This window comes from Abramis brama, assembly GCF_963993115.1.
Source record: "Abramis brama genome assembly, chromosome: 6".
NCBI classification, from domain to species: Eukaryota; Metazoa; Chordata; class Actinopteri; order Cypriniformes; family Leuciscidae; genus Abramis; species Abramis brama.
The window spans coordinates 23244270-23258506 of NC_139968.1; the positions used below are offsets into that span (position 1 = coordinate 23244270).

Genomic DNA, 14237 nt, shown 5'->3' on the forward strand with positions numbered 1-14237 from the left:
TTTTTTTTACAATTCTCAGCTGTCTACAATATTATTTATCTATCGCCACCTGGAGTGTATTTTATCAGCTAAAACTTTCTTGGAATTAATTACAAAATAATATCAGCAAAAAAATCTCACATTCCCGCGCTGGCAAATTCCTGTCAAACTGACCGCGAATATTATGACGTCTATGCGCATGCGCCAAAACCTCCCAAGGCAGACGCATGCGCAGGGCTGTAGTCGACTGCGCCATTTTGCTTCGAGTGAGAAACGCTGTATATCGTGTTCTATCTACAATCCGGTGAGTGCTCGCGGGGTAGAAAGAGACTCATTGGTCTATTTCCACGATTATATTCACAACCCGAAAACATGTCAGACTCTTCGACAGCAGATGTGGGGCCTGTGGAGGCGGGGGTTCGTAAATTATCGGAGCTGAGAGTGATCGATTTGAAGGCCGAGCTGAAGCGCCGAAATCTCGACATCAGCGGCAATAAAAGCCTGCTTTCAGAGAGACTCAAAAAGGCAAGTGGACCCCGAGAAATATCCATTATCTCATCAATTATAAACTCTATGCTACATATGAATAAACATGCGTTGCATGGTCTGAGTTACTGGGGTGTAACGTTATGCAGTACATGTGCTGTTTATATTCGTACTCTGGTGGTTTTATTGTTATGAATGATGTTTTGGATTGTTACTGTGATTTTGTTATGCGTGCCCTATAAGTTTATGTATATCATTCTTTATGCACGACTGTTTCAAACATCGAATTGGCCTTGCATTATGTTTTGAATTCAAGGCTTACGTAACATGCAGCGAATACAATAGGTTGTCAGTGTAGAATAAAAATGAGTTGTTGTGTGACACTGTAAACAATAGGTAATGAATGGCAATCATTCTTGTATTTGACTGTGTCATACTTTCATTTCAGGCTATTGAAGAAGAGGGTGGAAATCCAGATGAGATTGTTGTACACCTTGAGATAACGCCTAAGAAAACACCTAGGCGAACTCCAAAAGGTAAAAAGCGAGATGTATTCTCGTTGATGTAAGTTACTGATATACTGTGTTTTAAGGTTTTTAATTTAAATATTAGGGGTACAACAATACATTCATGTCATGATTCGGTTCTATACACAATACTGATCTCACGATAGTTAAAGGATTAGTTCATCCAAAATTATAATTTTATGTAGCCTATATGATAGACTTGTGCTGCATGTTGCACTTAACTGTATTTCCTTTTTTGAAGTTATTCCATCATATTTCAAGCAATTGAAAACCATCAGTGCGCATTTGATAATAATCAAATGAAATAATCCATTGTTTATCGGCTTTAATACATCGTATTAGGCCGATAACATAAAAAATTAACATATATTAGCCAATTCCGATATGGTGGCCGATATATCCGTCAGTTTTGATTTCATGGGGATTTTAAGTTGGTTTGAAATGGTATTTGTTTCTGTCTATAGGAAAGAGCAAAGATGAACCTGATGAGGCTGAAGATGGCACCCTTGAGGAGGACTCTGTTGATGGCCAGGTGCTCTGTAATATGAAGTTGTTGATGGATGTGATCTGAACTGGGTTGAGTTATTTTGCATAGTTTTATCAAAACTAACAATTTCTTTATCTCCTTTAGGAGGACCCAGATGCTATACCAGATAACCTTCATGATATGGATATCATGGACATGAATGTTCTGGATGAGGCCGATATGGGCAATGGAGGTGGGCCTGATGGAGACGAATATGACGAAGAGGTCCTAGATACTTTATCAAATGAAGAAAGCGCAGGCTGCCTGAGGGAGGATGCCACAAATAACTACAACGCGGAGGATGCTGATGAAGCGGTTATGAGTAAATCTGAAATGGAGGAGGTGAGGTTTTAATATTAGCTAATGATACCGCAGCTCAGTTCTCATCAGTGTAATTTTAGTTTGTATTATTGTTTTATTTATATTTTGAACTAGTTTTAGTTTTATCGTTAGTCTTCATGTTAATTTGTTTAATATTTAGTAATTTCATTGTGCTTTTGTCTTTTTTTATATATATTGCTATTTAGGTTTAACTTATTTTAAGTTTCTTAGTTTTAGTTATTTATTTCCTTATAAAAATGTTAGTGCTTCAACTTAAACTTATTTCAGTTTATTGCCAAGGCAGCATTTCTAATTTTCGTTTAGTTTCTTTTCCAACTAATATTTATATTTTATTTTATTTTAGCTTTCTTTCAATTTACAAATTTGTATATTATATATATATTTTTTTATAGCTTTAGTTAACAATAATAACCCTAGTTCTTATTGCACATTGAGTGATACTTTCTTTGGCTTTCAGGAAATAAAGGCTATTGACGAAGACATGGATGAAAACCAGGAAGTGCTGTGTCAGGTATTCAAGGAAGTTGACTTTTTCTTATCGCGGTTGTTTTGTCATACGTTATATGCTGCCTTATTACTCCATTAATTGATACTATAAATATATTTCCAGGCTTATGAAATCTTGTACGCGCTACCGCAATATTTTCATTACCTACTTTATCAGTAACGGTCTCTCTACGTAGCAGTCTATTAAGACAGCTGACATTCTACAAGTTTATTTCCTTAATTGGCAAGGGCTATTATCATCAGAGAGAGTTTCTGGTGTTCAAAGGAGGAAATGGAATATAAACATGGTTACTGTTTAATTACAATGGCGAATCCATCATGACGGAGAAAATTAATCGTAAATGGAGGTTTTAATCGCAGGATAGAATTCTAATCCCCAATTTGTTAATCTGTGTTTAAAATTAACTTGTGCAACACCAGTTCACAAATCAATTTAAAATAAAGCCCAGGTCAACAAATCCTAGATTAGCTTTAAACTGTGCTTAATTTAATCCTTATTGGTTCAACTAAGGTCCATGTTGGTCCTTCATTTCAACTTATCTAAATGTATCTGGCCTTGTTTACACTGTCAGTGAAATGTGACCCAATTCCAGTCCAGTTCTATGACCGTGTAAACAGAAAAAAAACGTATGCATTCGGATATTTCGAGATCGGTTTCAGGCCTCGTTCATATGTGGAAATAAATCAGATATGTGCCAGTGTGACTGTCATGTAAACAGGCAGATCGGATTTTCTGAGGCATTAGGCAACGTCTTCACAGTTTAATGAAGAGAGATATCATATATCAACCTATCAAAGGTTGGCTTGCTCATCCTAAAAATTAAAATTAAAGCCAATATTTAAACACGATATCCTCTCACCAGTCCTGAGATCTCTCTCGCACACAATAACTGAAGCATATGCGCAGGCTTCAATGATGGCCCTTTTCGTCGTCCTCCGCCTCAAAATCATGGTGATGTTTGGCGAACTTCGCATATATCGCAAAGCTAGCATCAAGCATATTTCGCGGTCGTCCATCTGTGCAAGAACCCCCTTTAAGCATGCGCAATGTTTTAGATAGTATGGCAAGTGTAAACGCATGAATCGAATATGGGTCACAATTGAAAGAATGTGTAAATGGACGGTCAAAAAGCCATTCACTGTATTAGATAGGCTAGCCATTTATTTCGAATCATAATTAGCCACGGGTCCAAAAAACCCTCCAAACAAGTGATTTTACTGAACATAAGAACTACTTGAGTAAACAAAAGTTAATAGAATAAACGATAAGATCCTGGTGGATGGATGAGTGATTTTCCAGCGCTGTTTCAGCTGTGCGCTTCTATTCTATGGCGTATGGTAAATCAAGATCTTTATATCTGAGCGATCAAGCACACTACAGCTGTGAAACAGTGTCCGATTGGTCTCAACACATTGTGCTTAACCACTATATCCACCCACCTGTTTCCATCGGTTGAACTTTCAAATGACGTAGGAAAACACTGCATCATGATCGTGATGCGATCAGATCCAGAGCCAAGCAGCATGTCATGTCACTGTGATTGACGCATTGTCTTATGTGGTGTGTGGGCTCGTTTGAGACTACCTGCTCTAAAAAAAAAGAAGAAATGTGATCTACTATGGTTTACTGATATTTTGTTAAGTTACAAAACATGGCTAGTACAAAAGCTGTATACTGTTTACACGTGCGTCATAGGCCTTTTTTCATACAAATACTTGGTATAGTACCATACTTGGCTAACTGAAACAAATGTGCTTGTTGTACTCTGTAGGGCTGTGCTCAGAATATTGATACAACGATACATCGTCATGAACTCCTGACGATGCGCGTATCGATACTGTTGTGCTTATGTAGCCAATTCAGGGCTCGAATTTCGGCGCGGGTATTGCGCATAATTTTAATCATTCCTGCACTTTAGCATGTATTGTATGAGTAAATTAATCCACACAGACTATCATTTCAGACAATCAGACAGACAGACACAACAGACAATCAGATCAGTCATTTTAAAACTTTCTGCGAGACGCAATTTCACAAAGAGCGTGAAGCCTTGTTTGTTTTTTCGCCTGGCTCCACAGCGCGAGTCGCCGCTGCCTGCACGCGCACCTCCCCAAACGGACGAGGCGTTTATACTCGACGTGCTCACAAACAGCTCGCGAGTAACAAAAGTTATTTTTCGCGGATTATATCACTTTAACAAACAAAAACACGCAAAATTATGTCAAACATTTCGGTCTTGTTGAGTATCCTCTAAACACAATCGGTTATGTCTTCAGCATAAAACGCATGATGGGACAGTATAATGAAATCAGGATCCGTGCACTAACGTTAGCTCTTAAAGGGACAAAACAACAAAAGATAGTTTTAATTTGAAGAATTTGGATTAATAGCCTATGTATTTAATTTAGTCAGGACTAAAATACTACCCAGTGTTATTTTGCATTTGATTACTTTATTCAGTTTCTAGTTTCTGAATACTAGTGCTAGACCTATTCAAAAAGTTTTCTCTTTACTGGTAGGCTATCTTTATTCTATTGTATTTATTTGCGCTACTGAAGGAAGAGCCATTTTAAGCTTTTTTGTGACAAGTTTTTTATTTCATTTAACTCTTCGTTTTTTTATGACAAAAACTAAATAGTTTTTCAGTGATCACAACTGTTATAACACTGGTTATACAATAAACATATATTACTGTTACTAAACTCTGAAATTCCAAATTGATCCATATCGTGATACGTATCATATCGTGGCTTTAGTATCGTGATGCGTATCGTATCGTGACATTGTTAGTGATACACAGTCCTAGTACTCTGCTAGTTAAGACCTTTTCAGCAATATATGACTCAAGTCTATCTGTGATGCACAATGATTTTACAGATCACATTTTAATGTAAAGCAGTTATTTTTTTCATGGTATGAAAATAGAGCACTTCAATTTAGGGATGCACTGAAATGAAAATTGTTTCATCCTTACATCTACTGTAATATATTGATGTTAGTCTCAAGAGTATTTATTTAGTGAATAAGTATTTGTGTGTCCTAATGGACTGGTGGTATAATTTTTGTTGGTGTTCATCAGTGATTGTATATCAAGTGAAGGGACAAAGTTGTGTGCATTTTTTTGTGATTTCACCGGAATGAATTGAGAGTCTCCACAACAGCGTTGAGCAATAGATTGAAGCGCTCGTCTATGTGAAGTAGGGCTGCACAATTAATCGAATTTCTAATTTCTAAGGCAGGCATACACTGTGGGATTTCAACAAGGTTACCTACTCACACTGAACGAGTAGATCGCATGCGATGTAAAGCCAAAGCTCACATTTTATGTGCTCACACTATACGTGTGAAATATGCGCGATAAACCCCCGTGCCGGGTTGCGCCAATAGACCATGATATCGTGTATCCAGATATATTGTCAAAACAAGCATCAGCTATCAATATCAAGAGTGTTAAGCATTTCCAATTTATGTATTACATTATTATTAGTGTTAATGTATTATTATTATTATTATTATTATTATTATTATTATTAGGGAAGGCCTACTTTTATTATTAACTTGATAGGCTATTATAGCCTAATTAATTTGCCATGCAATAATTTCATAGCGCATCACTGCATAATCAACATGCTGCGAAGATTACATAGAAGCTTACTCCTCATTGAAAATTGTCTAAAAACATTTAGGTTGATTACAATAAATTATAGGCCTATAATTAAAATTATTAACAGTCTATAATATGTCTGAACACTGCAGTAATCAGTCATCAATGAAAATGAAATCAGCTTTATTTCAAAAACAGCTTGTTTAACAAATTTATAAAAGAGACACGTGTAGCTACATCGCAGGTGGCTTGGAAGACGTGGGTAATATGGTTTATCCATTTTGCAACACGAACTATAGGTAAGCAACAATAATTTGCAGCCAGTCTGATAGCTAGATCTCCCTCTTTTCGTTTTCTTTCTTGCTGCATTAAAGATGAAATGGTTAAACTTCTGTTTTCGCACAGGCGTAGTGAGGGGAAAAACACTGAGTTTAGGGCAATCGTTCGTAGCTCTGCTTCAAGCTGTGCGATACCCTCACGAGGAGCGGCCAAAATTTCTGACCATCCGATTTCCGGTCGGGAGAGGTTTATCGCCTCTCGTTTCCCCTGTACACTGCACGACAAACGACGCACGACAAAGCTGAAAATCAGCCCGACCCGAAAAAGAGTCGCACAAGTCAGAATTTGGCTCAAAATCGGACGAAAATCGCACAGTGTATGCCGGCCTTTACGGATGCCACGATTACGTAATCGTTCAAAGCCGTGCTTACAAAACAATATCCACTCTGCGTTTTTAGTGTTTAGAGCATGTTATGTTATGAGAGGCAAATCACGACTACTACAGAGAACCCAGCACAATTCATACTTTGCAGTCACGTGACTACCATGGATACCTGGCGGCCAACAAACAGGTATTTTCAACGTAGAGTCCTGTAGTTCCAGGTCTTTCTAGTAGCTATCAAGTCTGTTAGCGAGCTAGCTGCATAACTATGGACTAGGATTAACTCCAAGGTAGCTAAATTGTGTAAAGCAGACAAGGTTTTTTACGATAATCGAGCAGTAATAATTCCTCCGTAAATAATCTAGCTCTACTGTTGGGTCATCTCTGGTTCTCATTGAAAACCATAGATATCACAAACCTCAAAACAACCTATCACACACTTTTGTTGTTGTGTTAGCAAAAGACGACAGCTGTTACTGTGCGTTCACACCGCCACCGGCGAGAGCGTCAAAGTGCCCGGAAGTAATTTATTTTCAATGAATTTTGCCGAGATGAGTCCGAGCTGCGTCAATAGCAAAGGAGAAAGACCGCAAAATTTAAAATACGACTGTTATTGTGTCACGAAATGTATTTATAAGAGTTTCTCAGTCGAGAATGTAGTTGTTTGAAGCTCAAATATGATGTTTATTTATTATAAAAAACACATTAACAACGAGAAATGTTTAATTTCACAATCTATAGCTTCGGTTAAATACTAGTAGTATATGAAACATACAAGTTAAAATACATTAATGACTCGTTATAACGTAGATCCTTGATTAGTTTACTGGGTTTCATTGCTGGAGAACGACGTTCTTGCCCGCCAGCCAGTACTTGTGACGTCACGTGCAAAGTATGAATAGGAACTACCAGTGACGTAAGCGTACGCTGAAATAAAAAGTCTCTCACCTTGCTCTCTTCAATTGCACATGCGAATGCGGCGGCAGCGCGCTGTATATCACCTCACTGTATATAAAGTGCAAAAGAAACTATGAGCATGCGACGTCGTTACGTTGTAAATTAATTAGTAAGTCATGAAATAAAAGTAAAATACCAATAAATCACGTTACTGGTACGTCGTGTGTTAACTGAGAACGATTTGCATGCAGGTATGATTTTCATTCTATTCACCTGGAGTGATTTTTGTCATAATCGTGCAGCCCTAATGTGAAGACTGCACGAGCACCAAGAGAACACTGTTGTCTTCCATCATTGATCACAGCGTCCAGTTGCCTTCCATCATTGAACACTCTGCATGATTTCAAAAACACATTTCAGTGCCAGATCGCCTCTTATTTAACATGAACAAACAAATTGTTAATCAACTGGAGTATCAACTTTGTATTAGATACATCTGTGCTGCGAGATGTTTCAAAAAGTGGTGGGGACAATATTGACCAAGGCAAAAAGTCAATACCTGCAAATACGCCCATGTTTGGGTTTCTTTTGTCCGTCTTCACTCATTTTCTATCTTTAGCAGGAGGATGATGGAGAGCCTGGATGCGAGGACACCAAAAGCGAAAAAGGTACTGTATAGGGTTCTGGAATTGCTCTTAATGTCAGGGTGAAGCCTTAAGGTCCTTTAGTGTAAATGTATCAGGTTATTCAGGAAAAAGAGACTGGAAATCCAAAGTTGATTACTGGCTTTCTGCATTGCTGACATTGGGCATTAGTATTAATTTAGAATGACGTTATAGTCACTCAAATGCTCTTTTGTATGGCACAGATATGCAGAGAGTCAGTAATCTGTTTCAGTCAGTACATTGGTTGGTTTAAATGGTTGTTGCAGATGCAATTTAGTGTTTCTAGGTTGCTTAATGAAGACAACGAAGAGAAGACAAGAAGAACTGGATCATGCAGAAGCAAAATCACTGTAGGACTCAGTTTGTTAATTGGAGATTTCACTAATGGACCATTTGCTTGTTTGAAAAGAAACAAATTTCCTGTAAAGACAGCACAAGCTGCTTCTTCCTTATCATGGACACTTCAAGTACTAAAGTCGACGATGGACACTCGGTTGTGGTGGAGGTCTTGTGGCTTTCCCTAGTCAACAGTGCGCCCTCAGCTTCAGGGTGCAGGTGAACTGAAAAGAAATGGCCTGTTGTCTGGAAGCTTGTTGCTTGTTCTTGCTTTGGTTTTTCCAGTCTCTTCATAGGGTAGCTTGCCTTTGCTTGTGTATGAGAAAGCAGAGGGCCACGTCCTATTCCAGTTCCACGATAACATTGCAATGTCTCAGAAGTGATTAAACTCTGTGCCATTCTATTCCTGTTAAATCCGTAGAAAGTGAGAAAGTAGCCGGGTCTTGTATATCAGAGCCGCTTAAGGAAGACTTCGCTGAAGAGCCGACTGAAGACGAGAAATCTTCAGTCTGGGATTCTCACAAAGAGGAAGACAATGTGCACGACCTTGCTAACGCAGAGGAGGCCGCCAATTTGGAAGCAGAATCGCCAGCCTGCGAAATGGACGTTGACGCATCAAAGCAAAGTGAAGTCGATTCAGCAAGCAAGGACCAAGAAAACGTTCAGGACAATTTGGTGGACTCTGAGAGCACTTCCACTCAGGCCGCTAATGCTAGCGAAGCATGTCTGCGCGATATCGAAAGCGCAGTTGATTCGGAAATGGCGTCTAAAGGAGAAGCGGACGAGGAATGCAAGAAGACTGAACCTGCTGAGTCTTCAGAAGTCAAAGAGTCCTCTGTACAGGGTGGTGATGATCAGAAAAAGAGGTTTGTTGTTTTCTGTCTACTAGAACAATGGCTTTCTCTGTTTCATTGGCTCCTTTGTTAACAAGTATGGGTTCTCTTGGGAGGTGTAAACGACTGCGCATTTCGTCAACCATTTTGTCTTTTTTTTTTCTACCTTCAAAAAGTAATGTACCAGAAATTTGGTTTGCCATCTTAGTCCAAGGTATGTTTAACGTAATTGGGCTTCACGTGACTATTCAAGTTGTAATATCCAAATCTTTGTTCATTGACTATGGTTGTGTATTTTCACTAGGTGGGTATTTGTTAATCAACACTGGTGATCCCGTTCATTTTGCCCATTCAAGTTCTCATAATACTATTTTCTTTTTCTCTAGCGGTGATGAGGATACATCAACCAAGCCTGAGTCAAAAGATGATAAAGGTGGGTGTGCAATGAAGTACTACTTTTGACTGAGAAATTGTTTCTGGACATTGTAAATTGATCTTGCGCCTCATCAGGTAGTGCTGCTGCTAGCGGAAGGAACCTCTGGGTCAGTGGACTCTCTTCAACCACCAGAGCGACAGATCTAAAGAATCTGTTCAGCAAATATGGCAAGGTCTGCATGTTATAGAAAACTACACATTGGAAATGTTGTTCTTAGGTTTGAGGGTGTCTTGATCCATGTTTGCTTCTACTTGCAGGTTGTTGGCGCGAAAGTAGTAACAAACGCCCGAAGCCCAGGTGCTCGCTGCTATGGGTTTGTTACGATGTGCTCTACTGAGGAGGCCACAACGTGCATCACCCATCTGCACAGAACCGAACTGCATGGCCGGATGATTTCAGTTGAAAGGGTATGTGATTTTGTTTATCATTTGGGTGCTAACATACTAGAGTTTGCCAGAGATAACTGCGAGTGTCCATTGGTGCAACTCATTCACCAATGACAATTTCTGCTTTTGGACATCTGATTTATTGTATTCCCATTTTATTTTCACTCCGTAACGTGAATTTTCTTCCAAAAGTTTTGTCTAGTGTGCAAGTGCCCTTATTTCTAAACTCTTTTGCATCAGAATTAGGTGGCTGGCAACAGTATTGATGTGAGGTGTGGAGTCAAAGCTAATTGATTGATCTGTATCTGTATTTAGGCCAAGAACGAGCCTGCTGGAAAGAAGCCTGCTGAAAAAAGCGATGCCAAAAAGCCTGGCAGTGACAGAAGACACTCCTCAGACTCGAAGACAGAGAAGTAAGTTGTAAATCAATGGTATTTATTTACAGACATCTCTGCATGCCAAATAACTAACGGTCTCATCATACGGTTTCATCCTTACAGATCTGAGAACAAGGATGAGAAGTCTGAAAACTCTGATGGAAAAGGTAACTAGATTAGCTTGCGTTCACATTTGTAACTACCTTCAGTAATATGCAAGGGTATCCAAATCTTAATGGTTCAATCTTGCTGTTACAGAACAAGGAGGAGAGAGGACTGTTGTGATGGACAAGTCAAAAGGAGAGCCAGTCATCAGCGTGAAGACAAAAAGCAAAGAACGAGTATGTTTTGTGGTTTTAACCATTTTGATTCTGATTACTTTGTGTGGTTCTGAAAACTTTAAAATGACACACCAATCTTTGTTTCAGAGCACTAAGAGTCGTGACCGTAAATCCTCTAGCAAGGATAGGAAGGACATTTTGTCATTTGACCAAATTAAGGAGCAGAGAGAGAGAGAGCGTCAGAGGCAGAGGGAACGAGAGATTAGAGAGGTGGAGAGACGCAGGCACTCTGGGTAAATTTGATGCTTCTATCCTTTGGCCCTGATCTAGTCTTGATCTAAAAATCAATCTAGCAATTTTCCAACTGGGGTTTATTTACGATGCAGCGAGCGAGACCGTGACAGCCGTTCGGAACGCGAGCGCATCCGCCTCTTTCGGGAGCGGGAGGAGAGGGAGAGACTGCTGAGGAAGCGCAACTTTCTGGAGGTGGAGAAACAGCGGCTGGATGCCGACCGCAGGGAGCGCGAGTTCCTGGAGCGTGAACGTCTCCGAATAGAGTATGAGCGCCGGCGCGAGCAGGAACGCATTCATCGGGAGAGGGAGGAGCTGAGACGGCAACAGGATCAGCTACGCTTTGAACAGGACCGACGTCCCGTCAAGAGGCCTTACGACATGGATGGCAGGTATGCATAAAGTAGGGTTGCCGAACAGTTTTGCCAAACCAGTAAAAGACAAGGTTTCCACACCTACTTGCAACTCTACTTGATTCCTTGGGTAAGTTCACGAAGCAGGAGCACCTTGATTTGTCAGCTTTGACTGGTAGGGCTGCACCATATTGAAGAGATATGTGATAACTCGTTAAATTCGATAATGCTAAGAGCATTAAATGCTAAATGCTAAAATAAATGTAAAATTAAAAACTGAACATAATATAACAACATACCTTTCTTATTCTATTTAAGCATCCCTTCAACTTTTGAAAGTAAACAGCAGTGTTTTACTGAAGCATTGCATAAAAAGTAAGTGTCATTTTAATGTCAGTTTAAACCAGGAGGTTTAGGGTTTCAGGTAGGCCTACGTTAGGTTTAACAACAGAAATTGAATAATCAAATTTAAAAATAAAACACTGCTTAGTTTTCACTGTATGAGTTAAATATACACTGATTCTTATTAAAGCCACAGAAGTTATTCAGTCAAGAGCAGCGAGTTATATTCTCTTTGTCTGTTATTGTTTGATTAACATTAAACATTAAGCACACACACAGAAGCAGGTTTATTAGGCTGCTGTCACTTTTGGAACCAATATATTGTGACAAGCTCTTTCTTTCTTAAGACACAATTGACTGAGTTTACATGAATACTCGCCAAGACGGGCATTTTGACATCATTTTGTGTATATTTGGTCATATAAGCTGCGGAAGAGAACTGAAATTAGGCGTCGCTTATTGCGCCTAATAACATTACGCATGTCACACGTATGGAACAGTCATGTGCCCAGTCTATTCTCTACTCTCTGCGTCAACCTAAAAATTGGACTTTTCATAATCTGTTGAAGTAAAAATTATTCTGTTATCATAAACCATTACACATTTGCGATATTTTGATATCGTGCAGCCCTAGACTGTGGGATGCAGCGTGTCAGTATTATAATTTATTTTTTTATTTTTTTCATTTTCCAAATATACAGAAAAGATGACTGGCAGATGAAGAGAATGACAATGGATGATCGCTATGGACGGTCGGATTTTGGACGCCAAGACCGCTACCAAGACTTTGACCACAGAGACCGCAGCCGCTATCAGGATGATATTCTGGACAGGTAATGCCAGCTCTGTCTAACAGCAGCCAACTGTCTAGATATTTGTCTATAGATTTTGCTACTATATCGTAATGATTTACATCCCCCTTACAAACAGGAGAGACAACCGAGGTGGTTTGTCAGGAGACAACCAGGTAAGAAAAGCCCTTCACAGACCTTCATTAGATTTGATCCTCGGGTATTGGAAAACATCTTATCCTCCTTTCTCAATTTACAGCACTTTTCAGATCGGGAAAGACATGGCAGGGACAGTCGTGACAACTGGGGTGGCGGCTACGACAAGCGTGGAATGAATCCTATGAGGCCGGTGCCTGGCAGGTAGGTCTTTTTGTCTCATCTAGTCAGATGTGCCGCCTCATTAAATGGCAAATTCTCTTCACTCAGTTGTTTTGCTCTGCTTCTTGTTTGAAGTCGTGACAACAGGGACTGGGAGCCTGGGCGTAAAATGGACGGGGACAGAAACTGGCAAGGTATGTCTACTATTTTTTTCTATTATGTTCAAAAGAAGTTGCATGTTATCCTCTCTTCTAACTTACTACGTTTCTTTTTAGGAGCAGACCGAGGTGTTCCGGGACAGGGTCACATGGCACGAGGTGGAATGGCAAGGTATCAAGGTTTAGGCTTTTGTTTGTCATGGCTAGACATAACTGTGTAAATAGAGTATCATGGGAAATGTCTTTTGTTGCACATGAAACTAATATTTGTCTACTCTACTCCATAGCCGAGGTGGATACATGCAGACAGGGACGTCCCAGTCACTCTCTGGAGCCTTAAATCGACCGAATCAAATGATTCAGGGTAGTGGTATACAGGGTGGCGGAGCCTTTGGTCGACGCTATTAACTTAAACCCCTTGTGTATCTGTTATGTGAAAAGAAACTTTGCAGCTTGTACATTGCCAATCGTGCTTTGTAATTGTATTTTTAAGTCCACTTTTATTTTGATGGTGTAAAGACAAACAGATAATTGTGTAAAGTTTGAGATTTTGATTTTTTTTTTTTTTTTTTTTTTTTTGTCCTCCCCTCCATTCCACATCTTTAGATTTTAGGCTTTTCTGTTTTTCACTTGTTGAATGCTCAGGAACGTTTTGCTAAAATGGAACCTGTCTTTAAAACCAAGAAATTGTTGTTCAATTGTTTTTGATGTTTCAATAAAATAGTGGAGTTTTCTTTACATAAAGGTGGTACACTCATCTTTCTATGATGTTGCCACTAGGTGGCGCTCTTAGTCTAAGCAAAATTGGAGGAATTGAAGAATGCTTGTGAGAATGCAAGTAGATTTTTACATTTTCTGAAGAAACTATGCTAGTGTGTTTCATGTCATCCAATCTGAACAGGTTCATTTAGTACTTGGGGTTAATGTTATAGTGATGGTTCCCTTAGCAAACACAGCTAATAATATGTGGCATCTCTATAGTGTTGGTTACAGATTGAGATGTTATTTTGGCATACTGCAACTCTAAATTAAGCAAATGGATGGCATTACCATTATGACCTCCAGCCAATTGCACAATACATCTTGATTATTCAGAGCGTGACTTCCATGTCGTAGGAGGACTGTGGCTTTTAATCTAAT

General features: G+C 39.3%; 1 protein-coding gene across 2 annotated transcripts; it reads left to right on the top strand.

The window, feature by feature from the left end:
* The first annotated feature begins 196 nt into the window (after positions 1 to 196).
* Positions 197 to 13675, top strand: safb (scaffold attachment factor B). Of its 2 annotated transcripts, none has more exons than XM_084117855.1 (21): positions 197 to 504; positions 914 to 1001; positions 1457 to 1524; positions 1624 to 1860; positions 2318 to 2371; positions 8150 to 8198; positions 8953 to 9397; positions 9751 to 9797; positions 9875 to 9972; positions 10058 to 10207; positions 10502 to 10599; positions 10687 to 10730; positions 10822 to 10904; positions 10992 to 11137; positions 11231 to 11527; positions 12532 to 12663; positions 12761 to 12797; positions 12881 to 12981; positions 13075 to 13133; positions 13215 to 13269; positions 13385 to 13675. In XM_084117855.1, exons 1-21 carry the CDS (start codon positions 352 to 354, stop codon positions 13503 to 13505), a joined length of 2562 nt encoding a protein of 853 aa, XP_083973981.1. In that variant the 5' UTR covers positions 197 to 351; the 3' UTR covers positions 13506 to 13675. The 2 variants fall into 2 exon arrangements, with proteins under 2 accessions (XP_083973981.1, XP_083973982.1); XM_084117856.1 differs by having other exon boundaries at positions 8153 to 8198.
* Positions 13676 to 14237: the final 562 nt, after the last annotated feature.

What these genes read in the sequence shown, in the direction of transcription:
- safb (XM_084117855.1), top strand. Translation starts at nt 352, where the DNA reads ATGTCAGACTCTTCGACAGCAGATGTGGGGCCTGTGGAGGCGGGGGTT. An exon ending in GGACACCAAAAGCGAAAAAG is followed by an intron (nt 8,199 to 8,952) that starts GTACTGTATAGG and finishes TTAAATCCGTAG; the next exon opens with AAAGTGAGAAAGTAGCCGGG. An exon ending in TCAGACTCGAAGACAGAGAA is followed by an intron (nt 10,600 to 10,686) that starts GTAAGTTGTAAA and finishes TCATCCTTACAG; the next exon opens with ATCTGAGAACAAGGATGAGA.